Genomic DNA, 23474 nt, shown 5'->3' with positions numbered 1-23474 from the left:
ATCACACGAGGGCCGTGGCTGAGGCACTCGGGCTCGGTTCTGGCAGGCGGAGCGGACGGAGCTGGAAACGGGGCCCTATGGGCGTAAGCGAGGTTACCCTACGCGAGTGGCGTAAAGCTGGTTTGTAAATGCCGCCTGCCCTGCTCGGGCCCGAACGCCTCCAGGAAGTCCCTTCTAGGTGGGGGCGGGAGGGGAAGGGCGAGGTTGGCCTCTGGTGCCCCGGGAGCAGGGAGAGGGCGGATGTACCTGGGGTGGGGTCCTCTTAAGGTGTGGCTTGGGGAGGGGAGGCGAGGCTGCTGTTTTCCTTCGCCTCCGAAGTAGCCTAGGGAGGAGTGGAGGAAGGAAAAGACGCTTGGGAGTCTTCTCGGGGTGACTCAGGTTATGCCCTTTGAGGAAAGAGCTGGGGAAGGAGGAGTCAAATGTTGACAGAGATCTACGGATTCATTTCCAGCTTCCGGATGTCGCCCCTCTAAGGAGGTAACTTTGCCCTGAGGAGAAAACCGTAACCCTCTTCAGGGTAATCCCTAAGATACGTGTACACTTCACTGCGTCCCAAGAGCTTTTACTTGGGATGCTGATGAGGAAACTGAGAAGATGAATGATGTGCCCAAGGTCACACACGTAGGCACAGATCTGCCGAATCACAGCTGCTGCACCAGAAACAGAGTTGGTTGTTTTTGAAGAGGGTAGAGAAAGTTGCAAAATAATGCCTTTTATGTATTTTTAAGAAGCCGTGTGCAAGGTGAAGACTTTTTGAACTGGGGAAAAATTCCTCCATAAAAAAAAATGGACACACTTTATAACTTTTTGGGAAAATAAGAAAAAAATCAGTTTCAACTTAACATATGTTTTTCTTTTATTAGGGATATATTAAGTGATGGACCGTACTATTACTTTAAACAGTGGATGATGATATAGGAGAAAGTCAGTTAAAGCACTGTATCCCATCCTTTAAAGAAAATTCTTTTCCCCTCCTACCGTAGGACTTTTTTCTCTCTCGTTTTATAAAACTGACTACAGTGGGATTGGAATTCTTTCTTATAACTTGTTTTACACTTTTTAAAAATAAAATAGCATCAAGAGAGTTTAGTGTGATCATTACTAGAAAAGAAGATATATTGCATTTCTTGGAGGTAATAGCACATTTTTGTTGATTTTTTTTTTTTTTTAATTTTTCCCTCATTTTTTGCCTCTGGGATGTTTGTATAAATAACATGAGGCTCATACATATTTTATTTTTCTTAGCATTTTCTATGATTTTGAACTCATTCTCAATTTAAAGTGGAAAAATGGGACATTAATGTTTTATATTGAGTAGAAAGTGATGTGCTTGTCTCAGTCTTATCCTATACAATTGTTATAGTTCATGAATATATTATTGGGTAGTTCTTCAGTAGAATTTTGGAGTGTATTCATTTACATCAGGATTTCTTCCTGGTAAGTTTATAAACAATCAGATCTCTAGTAATAGCAGGTAATCAGTCATAGTTTACTGTTGTATATAAGTTGACCATTGAAATATGCTGCGTTTTGAATGTATTTTGCAATTATTAATATTATCACCTTTTGAATGCAAAAACTCTAGGATCAGAGGTATTAGGTTCCCCTATGATCGAAGTTAAGACGATCTGGAAATTAATATGACATTTAAAATAGGAGAGAGGTATTATACTGTAGAATGAAGTAAAATCAGGAATAATATAGCACCATGAGTAATGCAGTACACAAGGAAGGGAGACCAACTGAACAAATGGAAAATTATGTGGGGGTTAACTTGCTTCATGCTAAGTTAGAAAGGTGCCATAGTTTAAGTAGACCATAAGGTGAATGTGAGTGAATGAGATAGTAAAGCAAGAATGTTAATGTATTTTATAGATGGCAATGTAGGCATTTACTTTTTGTTGGGGGAAGTGTGAAATGAGTTCTTCTGCCTTTTGGCATGCAGCTGTGAGGTTGTGAATGAGCTTTTGAATTAAAAGTCAGGAAACTTTGGAAGTAAGTACAATTAATATAATGCACTTGCTCTGCATGTGTTATTTTTTGTCCTTGGTTCAATTCTACCACTAACTTTATTTCTGAGGTCCAATTTTGATATTTCACCCATGTTGCAATGGTGGAGTAACGTTTCTATTATATTTATTCTCTTGCAATCACATGCTGGAGTACTGTGGTCGTTTTGGATATCTGTAAATTGAATAATTTCAGGTTTACAGGGTTATGAGTGCACTTGTATTTTTATAGTGGTTTTGCAGGAGCCTTGTGTCAGCCTTTGGACGTCATCTCTTATAGGACGTAGGATGGATGTCTCCCATGCACATCTCTCTCTTTATTTTTAAGGATATAAGATCATAAGAACGTGTGTATTATCGTTGTATTCCCAGTAGGTAAAATATTGAGTACTTGTTTACAAAGAGAATGAAGAGGTTCAGAATGGTTAAGTGCAAGGGCATGTAACTGGTCACTGGTGGGACCAAGGCATTATCCAGGTCTTCTTTCTGCAGATCTTGAACATTGTAGACTCAGTTCCCTTAGGTTATTTATTTTACACGAGAAAAAGACTTTAAATGACTTAAATATTCAGATACTGTTATCATCTTACTCTGTTTTATGCTGACAATTTATCTTTTGTCTCCTATTCAGCTCTCTACCCTTATCCCCAGCCTTTCTCATTTGCTGTGCCTTTCAGTCACTGTATCCATGAACTCCTTCCTGACTTGGGGACCTTTGATTTATGTTCTGTTCTCCCCTGCCTGGACTGCTTCTCCTCCCCTTCATAAAGCTGGCCAACTTCTAGTCGTTTTCAAGTCTCAATTTAAATGTCATTTGTCAGGGGAACCTTTCCTGACCTCTGACCACTCCTTCCTAAAATTAGAGTAAGTTCTCATGATGTCTTCACCACGGTCTGTACTTCTCCTTGGTAGCATCATCACAATAGGAACTTAACTGTTTCTGTATCTATTTGATAAACGTCTGTCTCCCTCACTAAACTATAAGCTACCTGGGCAGAGCCCTATCATTTGTCATGTGCCTTACTTCTCTACTTTCACAGTATCTGGCACAAAGTAAATGCCCAGTAAATATTTGCTGAATGAATGAATAAATGAGTGAATGAATGAGTGCATTCATACACAGTGCCTCCAGCACTCTGTTAGGGACAGAAATACAGAAATGAGTAAAACAGACATGTTTCCTACCCTTAGATAAAAAGGAATTATTGACAGAAGTTTAATGTAAATTGTAGAAAGATGTTCTTTCTTGGAGGTCTCTAAAATCAGAATAGTTTTCTATGGCCAAATGATGTAGGAATCATTTTCTATTACATCAAATTTTCTGTATAACAGAGCATTTTGGAGACCTTATCACTGCCCTGTTTTTTGCAAGCAACATTCATGACAAAATACAGAAATAGAAGAAACGTAACTTTTAATGAATTCTATTTTTCCCTAATGTTACCTAATTTTGTCCCAAACTAAATGTTTCTTTTTTACTTTGTTGTTTCATTTTGGTTTTTAACCATGGCTATCTTCCTTTGAATTTCACCTTTAATATTACCTTTAGACAGGTGCCTTTGTAAAGTCGAGTAGTGCTTGTTTCGAAGGAACTTATATTTTGGGCTTCCTGAAAAAATTCATATTTCATTAAGTTTTATGGTAATATTGTATTTGCTTTCAATCTAGATACTTACGAGAGTAAAAAGATGGTCATTTTAAAAACATGCAAACTATATTTCAGGAATAAATTGCCTTAGGTGTTGGTCCTGAAAACAAATTCTTTAATCCTTTTCAGTACTGTAGTGATGGCATAGAATAAGTTCAATAGCTCTGAGTTGCTGTAGGCTTATATGCTTACATGAATTTACCAATTCACTCTCCCACAAGATATTGTCAAAAAAGTGATTGCTGATATTCGGCTTTAAAATTTGATAATTCTCCCAGTTTTTATTATTAAATATAAGTCTTTGATAAGTTTACTTTTTAAAAAATCAGTCCTGTTATTGGAATCTTGGACAAAATTATATCTTTTGCTGTGATAGCCAAGATATGGAGGGTAAAACTGAAGTACTATTTCTTATGTTGTTGGTTTCTTCAGGTCAGATGATAGATGATATTACTAAGAATTTAAAGTTAATTCCATGATATTTTTTTCTCCATAATATAAATTGTAAAAGTGATTTAGAGGTTAGTGTGATTGATTGTGTCTGTTACTGCATTTGAAATGTCATAGAAAGTTTTAGTGTTAGAGACTTATGTTTTAGGAATACACACACACTCTGTAAAAAATGAAAGCACATTCATTGCAACAATTAGAAATTTATTTGCAGAAAGGTTAAACGGTGTAGTGTAGTGGTCCATTTTTTGTCTGCATGAAGAGGAAAAATTCAAGTTTTCTCATTTTAGCTACAAAATTAATTGCATCTCGGATGTATTGTAATATCACAATCCTATTTTTCAAGGTCACCCTTACATTTTTGTATGGGTAATCTTTTTTTTTTTTTTTTAACCACCCAAAATGGGATCTATTCAATCTCACTTTTTTACAGTTGCCTAGAACCAAGTGTTGTTATTTTTTTAAAAAAAAAAAGGAAAGAAAAAAGGGGATTTAACAGCAGGCTCATGAATTATTGGGTAACAGCAGTAGAACATATTAAATGGTAGTCAGTACTGTTTACTCAGGCCAGTCCCTTGGAAATAAATTTACCAGAAGTAAGTATAGATTTCATAATAATGATACTTTAGTTCATTCATTTATCAAATATTTATTGAGTATATACATAATGTGTGAAACTGCCTTTGGAATTTTCTTTGGAATGAATTGGGATATAATACGATAGCCAATAGTTACTGAGCAGTAACTAAGTGCCAGGCGACATGCTAAGGATTTTACATGATCTCATAATCCTCGCAACAATTCTGTGAGGTAGGGGCACTATTATCCCCAGTTTAAATGAGGAAACTAAAGCATAGAGAGGTTAAGCAACTTGCCCAAGGTCACGCAACCAGTAATTGCTTAGAATTAGTATTTGAATCCAGGTGGACTCAAGAGACCTTATGTTTAATCATTGTAGTAAAATTGATGTTAGTGATTGAGCTCCATTAGAGGGCAGTTAGATTTAGAGTTGCAATTACAGAGTAGTTGTATCCTAGATGCTAGTCAGTGTGGCAGGCAAAAATTACTTGTATTCAAACTCAATCTAAAAAATCCCTTTGGAGGCTACCTCTTTGGAGACTAACATAATTTCAACATAGTCAGTTTTTCCTCTAGCTCTGGAATAGAATTACTTTTCCTGTGAGTGCTAGATGAAGTATTTAACTTGTTATTCAGAGGCCATGTTGGAAAAGAAATGCGTATATTGTAGGACTAGTACAGGAGTCACAGTGTGGTGAGCTGCTCATTGTGAGAGGCACTGTGACTTTAAATCTAGGGGGTGGGGGTGGGGTGGGGAGATAGCAGGTCCATGTCTCATTTCTTTTATTCTGGGGTTTATGTGCATGGAATGGAATTATGATTACTACGTATTTCAATAGTTATTTTTCTGTTTTGTTTTCAAAAAAATGTTAAGCATGTCTGTTGAACTTACGTAGGGTAAGTATGTATATAGTAATGCAGGTATGCTCCTTGAGTTACGCAAAGTGGCAACTTGACGTGTCTAGTTTTTTTATTTTTATTGTCTTTCCTCCCTGCAAGACTACACACCTTCAAGGACATGGACTATATCTGACTTTCCATCACATCTCCAACTAATACTGTTGTTGACTTAAACTGACTGCAGAGTACTCTGCTGGGTACTAGGAAATAAAGGAATAAAAAAGTTCCTTTTAGGGCATTTCTAATATGGTGGATAGAAGGGGAAGGGGATGGAAAGGCTACTATATGAACATTTAGTCTTTCTGATATACGTATTTTTTTCTAGGTTTCCTTTTGTTTTTACCTTTCAATTCCCTTCACCCCCTTTCTGATATATTAAGTACTTTCACATTCTTCAGTTCATTTGATAATTTTGGGTTAGAGCTGTAAGGAAGGGGGGAAAATGATAGTTTCTCTAACTTAACATCTGGTTCCTGGCACTGAAACATCCTTCCTTCATTCTGCGTTCAGGATGAACTGGAACTCAAATGGAGTTAAGAAATGACCAGACCCTAAAATGTCACACCTCTGCTGCCTTCATGGACTTACATATAAGGTTGCTATAAAAAAGCCAGTTGGGAATGGTAAATGAATCAGACCTGGCCTCTAGGCTACCCTCCTCCTTGTACTAGTTCAGATTGTTGCAAGGGTTTCTTGATTTCAAAGGATTTTGAATAATTCTGTGGTCTTTTATGCAGAAATCACATACTTTTGTTTGCTGCCTTTATCTATAATAAAATTGGCTTTTGGCAATATTGTCAAAACTTGAGAAATTTCTGAGTTCCTAACTTAATTTTGGTGTACTTCATTAAAAAGCGAATTACAGTTTTGCAAGTGAAGGTTATGTAAAGAATTGTGTATACAATATAAACAGATATCATTCTATCTTCCTCATTTCTTCTTGTGACTAGTTGCATTTGTATTTGAGATCAGTTAGAAGCTAATGGTGAAGTTAAATGTCATTATCAAGATAGAACCTGTTCTTTTTAGCACCTAGTGTTAAACAAATGAGCCAGAGTCAATTTGTTTTCCGGGGCTAATCATTTTATCAACATTTGAGTGTCTTGTGGCAACATTTTGATGTGAAGAAATTTTGTAAGGTAAGGTAAAGAAAATATACATTGCATAGAGGACCGTAGGCAATTAGTGGTCATTAACTGTAGATATCTAAGATTATAAGAGAGACAGAGCCAGACCCATGTGGTATAATCTCCTTAAAGTGTACTTTCCAGCAGAAAACATAGGATCAGTATGAGTGCTTAAATTGAGTTGAATTTCTAAGGGATTTTAAAGGAAAGCTTTGGGATTATACTGGAGAAATTTAAACAAGAGATCACAGATACTAACAAAAAGGAAAATAGAAAGATGTATCTCAATTAAATACTTAAGGACTATTCAGTTAGACGTTATTTGATTCATGAACCACTAGATTAAGAACTTTATGGGCAAAAGGTGGACATATCCGAGGGGACACATTTGTTTCCTGTCCTCCAACAAAGGTTTTCATTTAAATTTTGTTCAGACTTGGCTTTAAGAAAAATTTAGGCATTGGAATAGGAAAAATAATTGAGGCTTGTCACAACTAAAGAGATATGTATTCTTTCCCCTGAACCAGTTGTACAGAAATATTTTAGAAGCCAGTGGTTGGTGTTTTTGTTGTTCCCATTTCCCATCAGCTGATTCAGAGGTAAGGAGCCCTTTGATTCTTCCATCAACTTTTGATTATCTTGTGTAGACTATCTTCTTTTATGAATTATCTCAAGAAGGTCCTTGATCGTTACTTAGTCTGCTTCTGGGCCCCAGCTTTCTTTATTAAGTTGATGTATGCACGTTAAAAGAATAAAAAGTAATTTTAACATGAGCTTGACAAATCATGTTAAAATGCAGTTGATGACCAGATTATTTTAAGTATTCCAAAACTATGTAATTTTCTTTGGATGATATGTAACTTTTTCTGGTGGCCCAGTAATTTATTTTTGCCTCCATTTTGGCAAGTGGACGTGAAAAGTTATTAAAAATGTGCTATGTAAGCGTATGGCCTTTAGGATATTGTGATGTCAGTATTATGCTATCATTGTGTGTGTTATGCCAGGGGCAAGACTAGGGTGAGGCAAATGGGGCCTAGGGTGCAAAATTTAAGGAGATACTGTGTCTTGCAAATAAGAGCTCAGTTTTGTGCTTTAGACATCTGGTGTGCCTCACCCTATTTCCAGTCCTGATGCCATGTCAGGTTCATAGAATTTTGAATAAAATATCAATAACTACAGTGTGAATTGAATGCTTATCATGTGTTAGCCACAGTATTAAGTGCTTTATATGCATTTAGTACTCTTAATAACTCCCTGAGGTGAGTACTTTAATCAATATTTCCATTAGTTTCTCACTGAATTTAGAAAGATTAAATAACAAATGATATGACCCAGCTGAGCAAAAATTCAAACTCAGGTCTTTGTTTCAAACAAACGCTTATCTACTGCTCTATACTGTCCATCTGTGTGTAGAAAAGCTGCTCATTCACTTCTCTGCAGAATATGCAAGTGCACACACTGCCATGATACGTTTAACTTTCAGGGTGAGTGAATCAGAGGTCTCAGCAGCACCCAGCTGAAAGTCACAGACTTGTGTGGCTGAGTACCCTAAAGTGCCTTTGAATCAGAGCCACATTCCTTTTGGCTTTAGTCTCCAGACATTCTGCATGGAGTCTGGGGGTCTTGACCCCTGGATGACACAGAGCAGGACAGGTTAGTCTAGAAGTAGTTCAAGTTTAGCAGATTAACATGTCTGTACAATTGGCTATAGTAACTCAGTAGCATATATTTGTTTAAAATATCTGTCACCATTCTATTTTGTTTCTTAATGTGACTAAATGTGGAATATTATTTCTGCATTGTGGAATTTGGAGATTGGACTAGATAATGTATTTGGAGATTGGACTAGACTGTTTTCGCTTTAAAAATTTAGGGTTTTAACATTTAAGTTTCTTGAATGTGTAAGCATGTGACAGGAGTAAGGGTAAATTTGGAGACCTGGAACTATCTGAGCTATGGGAAAATCTAGGTCCAAACATCTTTTGCCAGCCCTTACCCTTTCTATTGGGGCCACTCATCTTTGTTCTTCATAATGCTCTGTTTATAATGCTTGTGTACCGATTGTCCCAGAGTAGTAGTTTTCAAATTGTGGAGAAAGGGATGGTAAACTATAGTTACTTAACACATTGGATGAATGAACAGCTTAGTGTTTTATCTTTTATATAGAGTTTGATAAAATATTTTATTTGGAAAACAAAGGAACAAACAAGCCTTCTGCTGTTTTAAAGAAATTTAAATCACTTATCTTTATTTATGTGGCTTTCAGGAGTCCTTAAGTCCTCTGGCTTGATTGTGCAGAAGACCTGACTTTTAGAAAGAGATCTGATCTTGTCATTCTAAATTAAATGTACTTAATCGTGGTAGCTAATGTTGAATAATTACCATGTGCCATTCACTGGTAACCTTAAACGATAAATACTATTGTTATTCCCATTTTGTAGATGAGGAAAGTGTAGCACAGAGAAATTTGATAACTTACCCTAACTTACACAACTAGTGAGCGGTAGACCCAGGATTGAATCCAGGCAAGTCTGGTTCTAGAATCACTATGCTTATTACTCACCTCTGATAACAATGCTGTTAATGTTGGCTAAGTATAACTGAAACAGTCATATTCCTCTTTTCCTTAGGTAACGTTGTGGATTTTGAAGCTTTTCTTAGATCCTTAACTCTCACTTAACCCTCCATAGAAAAATGAATTGTGAGTTTTAAATGAGTATTTATAAACCATATGTTTAGAACCAAGTCTGTATTATTAAAGGAACACCTATCTGTGACAAATATATGGAGATTTTAAAAAATGATAAAATGAATGGAGTTAAATTTAGAACATTTTTACATTTTTCCTTCATGGTTCATTGTGATCTCATTTGCCAGTGTTTTCTGTTTTCAAAGATATCTTCACTCAATTTTCAGATGTTTTAGTTAAAACCTCTGTTAATAGCTCAGCAAATGTTTATTTGGTCAGATATGTTTACAGAGATGTTGAAGATTATATCTTTTTTATCTTGTTTTTAAAAATAGTAAAGGTGGAGTTCTTCAACTAATTAGTGGTATCAGATACCCAGAAATTGTGGCATAAGACTTAGAGTGCCTTTAAAATTTTGATTGAGTAGGGTAGATCTTCCAATGAGGTGATAATTCTTTGTGGAATGTGTACTTCCTTTGAATGATTACTTAAAAGTGCAAAAATGCAGTGCTTAGTAACTTTGTAAAATGAAGTCTTTAATATAGAGGCTTTATGGTTTGATTTAAAAATTACCTTATCTTTCATTCTGACCACATCTCTTTCAAGTATACAGCTCAGTTTTTTTCCACATTATAGAAGAAACTAAAGCATAGAGAGGTGAAGTGACTTGATCAGAGACATGATGGTTTATAATTGACAGTAAGTACAAGGATGTGAGCCCTTGTTTTCAGACTTTAATTCTTATGCTCTTTTCCCATATCTCTCTCTGTGCACAAGTTATCCATTTGATATTTCGAAGTAGCCTTAAAAAAAAGTTTGGTATATATAAACAAATAGAGTGGCCAAGTGTCACATATTGCACTTACCATTAACAAGAGATTGTTTCTGGATGTTCCTAAATCCAAAATTCAGTAAATGCTAAACCAACTGTATTGCATGTTCAGGGAAGTTGAGTTCTACATTCCCTTATTTAAAAAGAAAACTGTAGAATGGAAGACCTTGAATTATAGAAAATATAATTTTCAGAGGAAGGAGAGAGACAGAGGTATATCTTGAAGGCTACCTGCTTGTTTTGGTTTGAGTAGGATCTCCTACCTACTTTATTCTTCTGCCTCCCTTTTTCCTAGTTTTCTCCTCTCTACCCCTTTTGTCACTTGTTTGGAAGTGACTACAGCATTTTGACATAAGAAGGCCCTAAAAAGTAGGTTTGATATTGCATGCTCACCTTTCCAGCTATGTGAAATGGTTAGACTGAGCTACATAGCCTTGGAATAAAATCAGTTTATCTAGGAGCCTAATGGGTATGATTCCTGATGCCAGGTGCTTGAGAAGAAAGCAAGGGGTTGTCAGTTAGTTGAAACCTTGAATCAACCAACTATTGAGGAGGCTTTCTTTACTAGAATTTGTAAATAGTTTTTATGATCCAATCAGGTCTTTTCCTTTTTTAAAAAAAATTTTCCATGAGATTACTTTTGAACCTAGAGTAGATACCAGTACATAATAAAATATTATCACTGAATTTTAGAGTTTAAGGCCTTGAGATGATGTAATTTTACCCCCTTTCTGCTTCAGATAGGGAAACAAGGTCAGTGATTAAGTGAAACTTGGACAAAGTCAAAACCAAAAGCCCCTGTCTCAGGTGCTTAGTCAAACTTAATTTTAGCTGAGCCTCTGAGACTGACCTTAGTAGCTAGGTTCTCTGATGTAGCCACAGTTCTTTCCATACCAGTGGTCTCCAGCCTGTCCTGTTCACAAGCGTCATTTCGACTGTCTGCTAAAAAGACAGCTTCCTGGACCTTTTGTTGGAGATTCTGATTGAGCAGTCTTGGGAATATGTGTTTTTAGTAGGCACTGAAGTGATTGTGATGGCTTAGAAACTATCGCTTGCATCCTTTCCCATAGAGAAAGTTTTGCTTTGTGATAAAAGTAGGATAACTTTTGGGATCTTATGTGTAAATCAAGGTTAATCTAATGTTGAAAATGCTTGCACGTTGACAATTTTGTGAACTACTAAATTATATACTTTTTGTTTCCCCAGCATCTAAAAAATATTCTAGCAGCCCTAATAAAAATGAAACATTAGAATTTATAACCTTGGACTTTTATTTTTCTTTAGTTTTATTTGGTGTTCATGTATATTTCTGTTAAAATCCTGATTTTATTTGCAGTCATTTTTTGCTTATATTCTCTTAGCTTAGTAGGAAGAGCTTAGGAAAGTAAGAAGTAGTAAAAACTGGTAAATGTGACATGGTCCAGACTTTGTTAATAGAATTAATTAGATTTCTGTGTTTTTGCTTTGCTAGGCTTGGTAATTTGAAAAGTATTAACAAGGATGATTCAATTTATAAATTGCCCATCTCTTATTAATTTGTTCATTCAATAAACATTTATTAATGGTCTACTGTGTACTTGCTATGCTGACTCTAATGTCTCTAAAGGGAAAAAGAAAAACTTATAAATGGTAACACAAACACATGGATTCTGCTTACTGCTAGAATGAATAAACTTCTTTTAGCTAAATGTTCATGGACAGGTTGGAGATCCAACAAAAATAAATAACACTTCTCTCTTTAGGGAGGGAAATTAAAGGAATTACAAGAATTTAGGACTGGGTACGAGGGCTGAGTACTGGATTTGACTACAAAGGAAAACAAGACAAATAGGCCTGCCTAGAAAGCTTTTAAGTGTCAAATTAACTTGGGAAGCTTCTTTTTCACCCCAAGAAATGCATACATACATCAGTACCAAGTATTTCCCTTTGTCCACTCTTTTTATTTGTAAGTAAATATAGCTTTGACTCTAGAGTTATCTCATGCCCCAGATGGAGTAAAGTGAGGCTGTTTAAGGAAATGCTGATTCTGAAGCTTGAGATATACCCAAGTGAAGTTCTTGAAATGAGCAAGCTCCTGAAGGTTGGGCAGGGCAGAAACTTCTAACAGTAAGAGTTTAGCATTGGAATGGCCAAGAACTTATTTTTGTTGCTAGCCAGGCAGCACATCATCAGTCCCTAAGGGAATAATTGTTTTAAGCCCAGGAATATATTTAAGACTGATTCCCTCTGTTAGAAATTTGCAGTACTATTTTGAACATTCAGGGAAATAAGGGGAAAAGTATAAATAAGTAGCTTGCCTATATTCTGTTTGTTCTAATATCTTCATGTTACAAAGGCTGTTTTTGAAGGCGAGTTTGTTGAAAAGTATACCTTGTATCTAAATTACTAGTATCTATAGTTCTGGTTCCTTTTTCTTTTTTAATTCTGTGGATGCTAACCACTCAAGAAACAAAGCTTACTTTGAAATGAAAACTTTTACCCCAAAGTAACACATCTGAAATTGGAAGCAAATAGTTCTTGCTATGTTGCCACCCCTACCCACATTAATTTTTATTTATTTATTATTAGCTAGCAGTTGTAACCATGGACAAGTCATTTTTTGAATTTTGGTTTCTGCTGTACTAGTGGGTGGATGAGGTGACTTTTTAAGGTCTTTCCAGATTTGGGATATAGCCTCAGAATTCTTCAGTCTAGTATGAATGCATAATCAGTACTCACTCCAGAAACCAGTATCCCTTAGGGGCCGATGATGTACTGCCTGACTGACCAAGGCCTGGCCACACCCATGCTAAAAGGAAGGAACCTTCTCAAAGGGGCAGGGCCTCAGCCCTTCCTCAGATCAGCTGACCCTTGCTCTTTAGGTAAAAGGTTCTTTTTTGCTTGGAGTGATTTCAGGTTGTCCATTTAACCATTTCAAATGAAGAAGCATGTAGAAAGAATGACAGCATATTTTAACAGCAGAAGAATTTAATAAGCCTTGTTGGAATTAGTGGTTTTTGGTTGGTTGGTTTTTTTGTTTGTTTTGTGGTGTATGTGTTTTTTGGTTTTTTATTTTAGAGGACATTTATTAAAGCTGGAAACTGTGAAACAAGGAAGGGTGTGGGATAACAGAAGGGGGACTAGGTAGGGAAATGAGCCTAGGCTGGGCTGTTTTGGCTCACTAAGAAGTCAGAGAAAAGGGGACCTTGGGCGCAGGTTCAGGGGTTTGCCTGGGAGGAACTGCTGCAGCCCTTTGCTCCTCTGGTTGTAAGCCTCATGGAATCCCTTAGAGTTTAGGAGATGCATGCCTGTGGGGGAAGAAGAGGAAGAGGGAGCAGGGGAGGGGAAAAGCCAGGTCATACTCCCTGGAAGGAGATTGTACTGGATTTGGTGGTTTTTAACTCATGTAAACACTGATGAAACCATGAATGGCCCTACTTTGTGAACGTGTGTTCTGAAAAGTTGGAAGTTAATCCACAGGAACAATATTAAAAGGTGGTTAAGTGTGTTGTAGTCCAGCCACCTATTTAACCCAGAATGTTGTTGCTATAATACCATCTTTTTTTATGACAAATAGTAGCTGATGGTATTGTAAAATTAGTTTAGAGGAAATATATAATTAATTTGAATCATAAATATCTTAAAACTTCCTGACATAGTATAATACTACTTATTAAACACAATTGAAAACTGAAGAATTCAATGCCAGTATTTACAAAAATTAAAAATTAAGTATTTGAGCAAGTTTAGTGTAGTGTATAGGTAGATGTCAGCAGGAATTCTAAAGTTACTACTTCTCTACTGATCCCTTCATCTCCTTCTGCCTTTATATGCAGGGATAGGCACATGTCTTCCAAAGAGTAAAAGAAAATTATTCCATTGAGCCTACTTTAGTATATTCGCCTCCATTAGTGTTTCATCTCCTTTTTACTGAGATTCTTGTAGACTTCTCTCTCACCAGCTCACTATATTAGCCCCTGCAAGGATGATCCTGCTCTTTGAATGTTACTCTTGACCTCACCAAGAAATCAGGAATTAAAAAAAAAAAATTGTGGTCCATGCTTGGGAGTATTTGAAACACCTGGTTTTTGTGATGCTGGTTCTCTCATCCCTTTATCCCACAGCAGTAGAGATTCCTGACTTCTCCCCTGTGTCATACTCACAATTGTTCATTTTCTGTCTTTCCTTCCATGTAGTATAAGCTCCATGAGGTCAGAGACTATCTAGCCTTGTTTACTGGTCTCTGTTTAGTACCAGGCCTAATGTTGTATAGGTTAATGAATAAATATTTATTAAATAAATGAATGATTTTTTTTTCTGTCTCCCAGTGAGAGCTCTTTAGGTTCTGTTGTTGACCCTGTCCTGCTATTTCTTACTTGCTTTTTTTCATTGATACGATGCCTTTTACTGTTAAACTGTGAATACAGTACCCATTGTTTTCATTTTGACAAGTTTCCCTGTATTTCAACCCCTCTTCTTTGTTCCAAATTTATTATAAAGAAGAACTTACAGTTCTTTCTAAGTGGAAAAGTAGATTATCAAATGGCCTATTAAGTAGTTGAATAGGAACAGTAGGGCCACAACTGAGATTTACCTACTTCCTCTTGCTCATTTTCATCCTGTTGATCTCTCGTAAAGACATGTTTTCCCTGCCTTTAGTTTCTGTTCCTCCATTCTATTCTTAATGTTCTGACCAAAGCAATCTACTTAAATCAGTGGTCTGATCAGGTACTGATTTTCTCTTGCCCTATAGAATAAAATGTAGGAATTGGCCTTTTGTTGTTGTTGTTTTTCTGTGAAGTCGGGGCATATATTTCAGTTCAGAAATTGGAAAAACTGACCATGTTTAGAACTACCAGAAATGGGACCAGACTGTCCCAGTAGATGTTGCGTTCCCCCTTCACTGGTCAGGATATAGAAGGCTGGTAAGCAGTTCTCAAATGGGATGGGTTATTGGAGATTTGAAGCTCTAAGTACTACTCCAGGTCTTTGATCGTATCTTTCAAACTGCTCAGGCTTTCCACAGTCTGGCCCAGGTACTTTGTTAATGATTAGGACATCTTATTCACCCCCACTGCATCTTGCATGCAGTAGGTGCTAAATATATATTTATTCGGTGAATAACTTCTACTTTCTGGATATTTATATGGGTGGATGGGCTCAAGTTGTTTTGTTTCCACTTCAGATTTGATTTTCTGATGTGGAAATATCAGATCTGGATTCTAAGTACTGGGATCCGGTCTTGGGCCTCTGCATGTGTGATCATGGGCAAGTTATTTATTGTCTCTGAGCCTACTTTTTTATCTGTAAAATTAGAAGGACAGTTACTGTAAAGTAAGTTATTATAAGGACTAAATGCATGGAAAAAATGTTCCAAGAATGCTTTACAAATGTTAGAAATTGTTCAAAATTGATTGCTTTTTGTTTAATATATTATTATTAATATATAAGTATGTCACTACTATTATGCTTTCACTCTATAATAGGCTTATATTTTAGCCTAGCACAGGAAATAAGTATAGTTGCTTTCTCTTAAAAAGCAACATATTTCCTCAGCTCCTGAAGGTAAATTTCTCTATTACTGAATTCTTGATATTTGAATTCCAAGCTACCTGTGTCTGTGGATTTCTTGTCTTAGTTTTTGTGTCAGATTTGGACAGAGGTTCAAAAAGTACCACTGGCAAAATTAAATAACATTTTTCCCCCCAAATAGACCACATTTGTTAGCTATTTTTCCAATTTTAAGATTTGTCTTAAATTATTTGGTGCTTATGTTTTTATTTTTAGGTGACAAAATCAGTGAGCAATTAGCAAAAGGATTTTAATGAAAATGTTATACACTTTAATTTTTTATTCTTTATTCTTTATTCGTATTCCATATGCACTTATACATTGTACATTTCATAATTACAATTTTATATTACATATAAATGCTATAATGATGTATTGTGATGCTTTCTCCTAGATTGCATGTGATGGAATTAGATATGTCATTAATCTGTGGTGCTTCATACAGAGCTCTTTCTGAGTGCAAGATGAGTGGGTTCATGAAACACTGCTTTGTGAAGTAGTACCTAGTAAGAGATTTGCTGTTAAGAAAGGGCAACTCTTGAATCCAAGGGAAATAGAAATATCTCACTGACCAGGGCTGCCTTTACAAGTGAGATATAGTAACAGATCAGATTTTCATAAGATAAGGATTCTACTTTGGAATCGAATATTATCGGTATTTGTTGTTTTCTCTTAATATAGTAAATCTTTGTTTTTTCTCTCCTTTACCCAGATCAGTATATGTTTTGTGCCCTATTCTTTTATCACAAAAAAGAGAAGAAATACTGCAGTGAATGAAGATTCCTCTGCATTTTAGCACTGCTTTTTCTACTGTAGTTGGCTTTTGAATGAGGATGACAATGGAAGAGATGAAGAATGAAGCTGAGACCACTTCCATGGTTTCTATGCCCCTCTATGCAGTCATGTATCCTGTGTTTAATGAGGTAGGTTGGCAAATATTTTCTCATGGGATCTCTGTAGTTCCTTAACATTTGTTTGTTTGTTCCTTCATATAGCAAATACTTATATAAATGAACTCCATCTATGTGTTAGGTATTGTGCCAGGACTGGACATAAAACTGGGAGGAAAACCCAAGATACATTGTTCTGCCTCTGGAGGTTTCACTGTAGTAGCAGAGATATACATTAAACAAAAGAATACAAGTAATTAGATAAATGAAAAATTGTGGTAAGTGCTATGAAGTTAAAAAAAAAAAATAGGTGGGACCTGTTTTAGAGGTCAGGGCAGGACTCACTGAAGGAGAGACATGCTAAGCTCTGAAAGGGATAAATACGGATTAGACAGTTGAAGAGTTAGGGACAAGCAAATTTTAGATAGCCAGAGGAGAAGCACAAAAATATCCTAATGAGTTACAGTCAGTAGCGACATTTTACTGATAAATAGAACATACCAGTGCTTTGTATTTAGAGAAGATGTGGTTGCTTTTTTTATTTGAGGAATATTCTAGGACTTAATAATATCAATATATTTTTGATTTTTCTTTTAAATTAATATTAATTTGCTAAGGTGTGTACAGAATTCTAGAGCTGTGCAAGTTTCTTAAATATAATCACTTCCTCCTTTTAGTGGTAAACTAAGGTCTTGATATGTGAAATTATTTTTCTGAAATTACCAATAACTAAAATCTAGGACTCCAAATTCAGTGGCTTAATGCTTTTTATCTATTTAATTAGGTCCCCCCCCCCCGTTTTATTAATCTAATTAATTATAAAGCTATTGATTCCATTAACCTTATTGTTATTACTATAGCCTGGAAGCCGTTACTATTTCTAATAGCTTTTCATCTCTTTTTGTAAAATAGTTACATTAGAGTAAGATTGTGGGCTTCAAAACCATTTATCCCACATTATTAGGTTTAATAATGTATTTGATGTATTTTATGATCTAATGTCTTGGAGCCAATAGAGATTCATCCTCTTCAACTTGAAATCCAGAGACTTAGTTTTCAGTTCATACAAATATTTTGAACTTCAGACACTGTCTGCTAGGTAGTGTTAGGCTCAGTGACCATAGAAGAAAATGCAAAGCAGTGGCATAGGTAAAATTTATTTCTCTTACATAAAAAATTACACAGGTAAATGGACTAGGGCTAGTATTTTGGCACAGTATCATCAGAAACTCAGTTCCTGTCTTCTGTCCCATCGTCTTAGTGCTTACCTTCCATTTTTAAGATCACTTCAGCATGTGGGATGGCTGCTGAAGCTCATCATGTCCTAAGTTGTTTCCTGGAAGGGGCAAAAAATGGAGGGGGTGGGGGTATTACTTCCAGGTATTATTCTTAATAACCTTTTGAATGTCCTGTACAAGATTTCCATTTACATCTCACTGGCAAAAATGTAGTCTTATGACCACACCTAGATGCATTAACACACCTAGATGCAAAAGAGATTGGGAAATTTAGAAGTTTGCTACTAAAGAGGAAGCAAGTAGGCATCTTTTGAAAAACCTGTCTCTATTATACTGCTATAGTGCTAGCTTCTATGGCACTCTTTTAGTGCTGGATACACCTATCTCTGGCAGCAATAGCAGGCTCCAGTAAGTAATTCCACCATTTTCTTCTAATACTTTACCCATTCAATGCAAGACTAGAGTTACTGTTAGAAGCAAGTGCTGTTTAGTATTTACTAAATGCCAACCATTTTATTTGCTGAGTGTTCTGCTCCGGTTTGGAGATGTGGAGAAAATAAAAAGCATTTTTAAGCATTGTAAAACACAGATGCTTAAGCAAATAAATTATAAGCATTGTAGGGAACACAGATGCTTAAGCAAATAAATTATTTAATTATCTGTATACAAGGTAAGACTTAAGCTAATGGGTAATCTTGACGACTGGTTGGTGGACTTCTCAGGTACTTTAAGAACCATTATGACAGTTCTTCCCAGAGGTGCTCCCTCTTTGCGTGTCTGTAGTCTAACTTTGTAGGTAACTCAGTAGGCTATTGGGACAATTTGTAATGGGGGATATTCTGTATTTACCTTGTTATTTTGAGTGTTTTTCTTGAAAGGAGGGCAATTACATGTCTGAGCTTCAGTCTGATCCTTTCATTAATGAGGAAGAATGAGAAAAGCTTTTTTAACAATTTGGGTGATCTTTTTCTACATATGGAAAGTGAATTTTATGTCAGTCTTGACTTTGGAAAATGATTGTATAGGTTGTGGCATTCTGGTAAAATGCACTGTTGGGATTAATACTGACACAACCTTTCCTAATACATTCATGTATAAGGAAAGTTAACTTGAAAGAAAAGAATGGCTATGAATGGACTAGTAAATCTCTTTCAGAGATAAAGGCAGTGATTCTCTCCAGATGAGATCTGAAAATAAATGTAGGTTAATGGAAGTGGTTCAAGAACTAATTGTTAGAAGTAAAATTTGAAAAAGAAATGACTAGATGTGGCAGACTGAGAGATACTGCATCAAATTGTCAGGGTCTAATTCTCAGATTGAAATTACTGATCAAACATAGTATACAGGCTTTTTAAAAAAATTATTTCTGTCCTGTATTTTAAAAAGAGTATTCAGAATTAATAGGCTTTTAGGAATATTGGTAGTAGTAGGTTTCCTCTTTGATAGAAGTGAAACCTTGGCCTTGATTTAGGAATGGAGTCAAATAATTATTGCGCCTTCAAATGTGAAGTGTTTGGTTAAAAAGAATAAAATACTAGCATTGTTCTCTGACATTCCAGTGTATTAATGTAACATCTTAAATAAGATACCTAATCAGCTAATATTTATAGTTCAGAGGTGGATTTTGATATAAATCTACTCATTGGGAAATGAGTTAGTTTGGCTTTTGTTTTTCTGTGCTATGCAGATTTAAAGATAAGTGGTTATCAAATTAATCCTGCAGAAAGTAGTACCACAGTAGGGATGAACATTTTACTCTGAAACTAAATGAACCACTAAATTTTGTCCACAATGTAAGATGAGAGTGAAAAAGCTTATGCGTTCTCACCATAACATTACATCCATAATAATAACAATGGTGGGACTCGAAGTCATCCTGTAGAACAGATTTTTAGTCAGTAGTACATCCTTACACCTGAGGAAATCTTAGTACTCCAGCTCACAAGGCAGAATTATTTATGGCATTCTGGGAGCTTGATGCTTGCTAAACTTAATGAAGCTATGCTAGGACAGCTGAAGGAGTGGGCTTGTTTAATCAGCAGCTGCAGAGTTCAGAGTCCAAGTATATTGCATGTGTTGTAAATGTACTGTGAAATAGGTCTCCTGGTTGCATTATGGAATGAGTTTATAGAAACCTCATGCTAAGTGTTAGATCAGATTCTCATGTACTTAATACTTTTCACTAATTCTTTATATTTGGAGGAGGGCTGCATGGTTCATTTCTTTATTCCAGGAAAAGATTTATCATGTATTTTATTTTCCCGTGACTTTTTGGAGGAATTGTTTTAAGGTGAAATATAATTTACGAAGAAGTAGGTATTTTGAGACAGAAGTAACAGTTTTGCAACCAAAGATGAATTTTATAATCAAAGGATTATATGCTTGTTTATTAATCACAAAAACCAGCACTTCTGAATAAGTAATTAGTATCATTCTATTCAGAAGCATCCAAAGCAGCTATTTCTGCTCTCAGCAGAATATGCAACTCTTAGTTTACCAATACGGGAATGAATCCTGGGATTACTTCTCCAGCTTTATGTATCTACCTATTCCATTTTTTTTTCCTAGTGAAAAAAAAATCAAATCCCAAATTTTGAGCATAGTAAACATACTTTTTCACGGTGAAGGCTTGGGTTTCACCTGCAATACCACCATCCAGAGGTAATCATAGTTAATATTTACATTTTGATTACTGCTCTGTCACTTACTAGGCTATATAATTTTGTCTTAGTTTTCTTATGTGTAAAATGAAGATAAAAACTAATTCTCACCCTCGCCAGGGTTTTCAGTGGTTAGAGGATCTGCCCTCACACCTAAGGGTGGCAGGTTTGATTTCCAGTCAAGGTTGGGGCATGTGCGGGAGACAACCAATCAATATGTCTCTCTCACATTGATGTTTCTCTCTCTTTCCCTCCCTCTCTCCCCTCCTGCCTCCCACTCTCTCTAAACAGCAATGAAAAAAATATCTTTAGGTGAGGAGTAAAAATAATAATAATAATTCTCACAACTCAGTGAAATAAATGAGTTAATATATTGTAGTGCTTAGAATAGTAGCAGGCATTGTAGTTAGCTTTAATTATTAAGTAGTATTCCACGTAATTTCCTGACAAAATTGTGATGATACCCTAGTTTTGCTTACTTATAAGCAGTGTTTTAAAGGAGTATGTTTATATTAGTTAGGTGGTTCTGCTTACCTTTTTGCCAGACAATATGGCATCCCCAGGAACTGATTCTTTTAGAAACATTTATTGAACTTACTATGTACAAAACACAGATGACTGCATTTGCTTTCTCTTTGGCAGTAATATTTGGGGATGGAGTGGGAGGTATGTCAGTATGGCAAATCATATCTGATTTTGAGGAAGTAAGATTTGGAGACATTTCAGAACTAACTAGCCTAATTATTTTGACTTTAAAAAAACTTTCAAAAGATTTTATGCAGGACTCTTTAAAACTTAAGCAACCAAAAGGTTAGATGGATTTGTTTAAATAATGGGTTTAAGAAACTGGCTTGATACTACAAAATAAAGTATAGGAATTAACTGATACTTCTGGAGGGAGCAAATAATAAATGAGCTCTATGGAGTCAATGTCTAACCTTTTAAAATATTTTTAAAATAATCTAGAGAGTAAAATTTTACAAGTTTGCAGTTAATGGTGCTCTCAAAAGCTATCAAGAATAAGTTGCAGGAGGAGTTCACAAAACAGAGTGGTCAGAATATAAGGTTGGGGTGAGACCTAATGCTAACATTTCCCTCCAAATGTACTTCAGCAGGCACTTTTCCTTCTCTTTTAGGCGAGATGAGGTGTTATGTACCTTTTTCTCTCACTCCGATATTCTTCTTTTCCTTTACTCTTTTATGGATGACATCGGAGTTCTTTATGAAGGAGGCCCAAGGAGTGCCTCTCCTTGTCCCAGGATCCATTAATGCAAAGTGTACTCATCTATTCCCTCTTCTTTCTTTCCCTCATCTATTCCACTTTCTTTCAGTGCAGGTGTATGCACTGTTAAGTACTACTAAAAAATGAGTGCATTGACTCTTTAAAGATACCCCAGCCAAAGACTGTTATCCCAAAAGCAAAAAAGTGCTGATCTCATTAGTAAAAGTATTGGAAACAAAATAGAAATTCTATTCTAATCTTACATAAAGTCATTATGTCCCCATGTTACAACCCTGAGGAAACCCATAAGTGGGAGAACTGCCAAGGAAGATGATTTTAAGAGGCCACACTCTTCAAGGACCAGTTCAGATCTCATCTTCATATTTTTATCTACTTCAGTTGACAGTGGTTCCATTAATTTCCATGTAGCTGCTTACTTAAATCTGTCTTCTGGGGTTCCAGGACTATCCTCTGTTTCTTTGCATCTCTCTCACTGTCTCCCTTACACTTGGTGGAAACTCAGGTATTTGTTGGTTCTTAAGTAGTTGAAGAGATTCACTGATATGGTAGACTCCACTGTGGAGAGGGTGAGTACAGGGAGACAGGGTAGCATTAGTGTTTTGTGCATGGATTTTGGAGCCAGACACATCTGGTGTGAATCCTCTCTTTATTTCCTAGCTGTTTAACATTTGTATAAATTTATACAAACTGAGTTTATTTTTCTATAAGATGGAAATGATGATATCTAGTTCCAGATTTATTGTGAGGATTATAGATACTCTCTATAAAAATACTATGTATAATAAAGGCCATAATAATTAGGGTAGCTGTTAGAATATTACTGGAACCTGATATTCTCATAAAAGGTACTAATAAGATGAACATGATTTTATTATGAAATCATATATCACAAGTGAGAGGCCTGAAGTAGAAGCACTTTTAATTGGGAAGAGAAAAGCATATCTTGTTACCTAAGTATTACAGGCTAAAATTATAGATTCAAGAACAATTTAGATAAATTTGTGGATGAGAGATTAAGTTCAGTTAAAAATATATATGCACCTATATGCCTGACACCCCCTGGGCAATGTGGGTATCATAGAGGTAATAAAACCTAGTGGGTTTTTGCAAGATGTGTGAGTATATAGTGTATCCTAGAATGACTCCTCTCAGAGTTCTGGTGAGGTGTTTCACACTTCACAGATTTGATTTAGTATGTTTCCTATGACCTTCCCCTTTCTTTTCTAAGGTACGCATATGTAAAAATCTAGAAATCTAGAGATGTTGATGGTAAAGGAAGTTGGCTAATTCTATGAGTTCCTCACTGACTTTTCTTGGGCCCTTTTACATTCCTTTCACATATCAGGGCATTACAGAATGAGTTATATTGCTGTTATTGAAGGCACACATCTGACTCAGACCTTTGACTTGTTGAAAGAGGTCAGAATGTGGTGGTAACCCAAATGAGGAAATAGGTTTCTGTCAGGGTGGAAACATTCATCCTGTCTCCTCCTGCCTGTCTCTTGCACAAGAAGAACTTGAGATCAGATGAGTTGTATTGTTATTTTAATCTACAGTTGAAGTCCTCATAATTAAATGAATTCTGTGAGGAAAAAATTCATTTTTGGAGATATACCTCTTTGTTAACTTTATAAATGTCTCATAGAGTTGCTTTTTTGC

At 35.8% G+C, this 23474-nt stretch overlaps 1 protein-coding gene across 1 annotated transcript in view; it reads left to right on the top strand.

Annotated features, from left to right (window-relative positions):
- The window catches only part of PDCD10 (programmed cell death 10), a 42157-nt gene that overhangs the window by 177 nt on the left and 18506 nt on the right, over positions 1-23474 (top strand). Inside the window, exon 2 of the mRNA XM_081138156.1 lies at positions 16497-16707. Within this exon, the coding sequence (XP_080994282.1) occupies positions 16612-16707 (96 nt within the window). The 5' untranslated portion in view covers positions 16497-16611. The remainder of the gene's footprint in view (positions 1-16496; positions 16708-23474) is intronic.

The sequence above is a fragment of the Miniopterus schreibersii genome, assembly GCF_964146895.1.
Source record: "Miniopterus schreibersii genome assembly, chromosome: 5".
In the NCBI taxonomy this organism is placed as follows: domain Eukaryota; kingdom Metazoa; phylum Chordata; class Mammalia; order Chiroptera; family Miniopteridae; genus Miniopterus; species Miniopterus schreibersii.
This window is presented reverse-complemented; position numbering and strand designations above follow the sequence as displayed.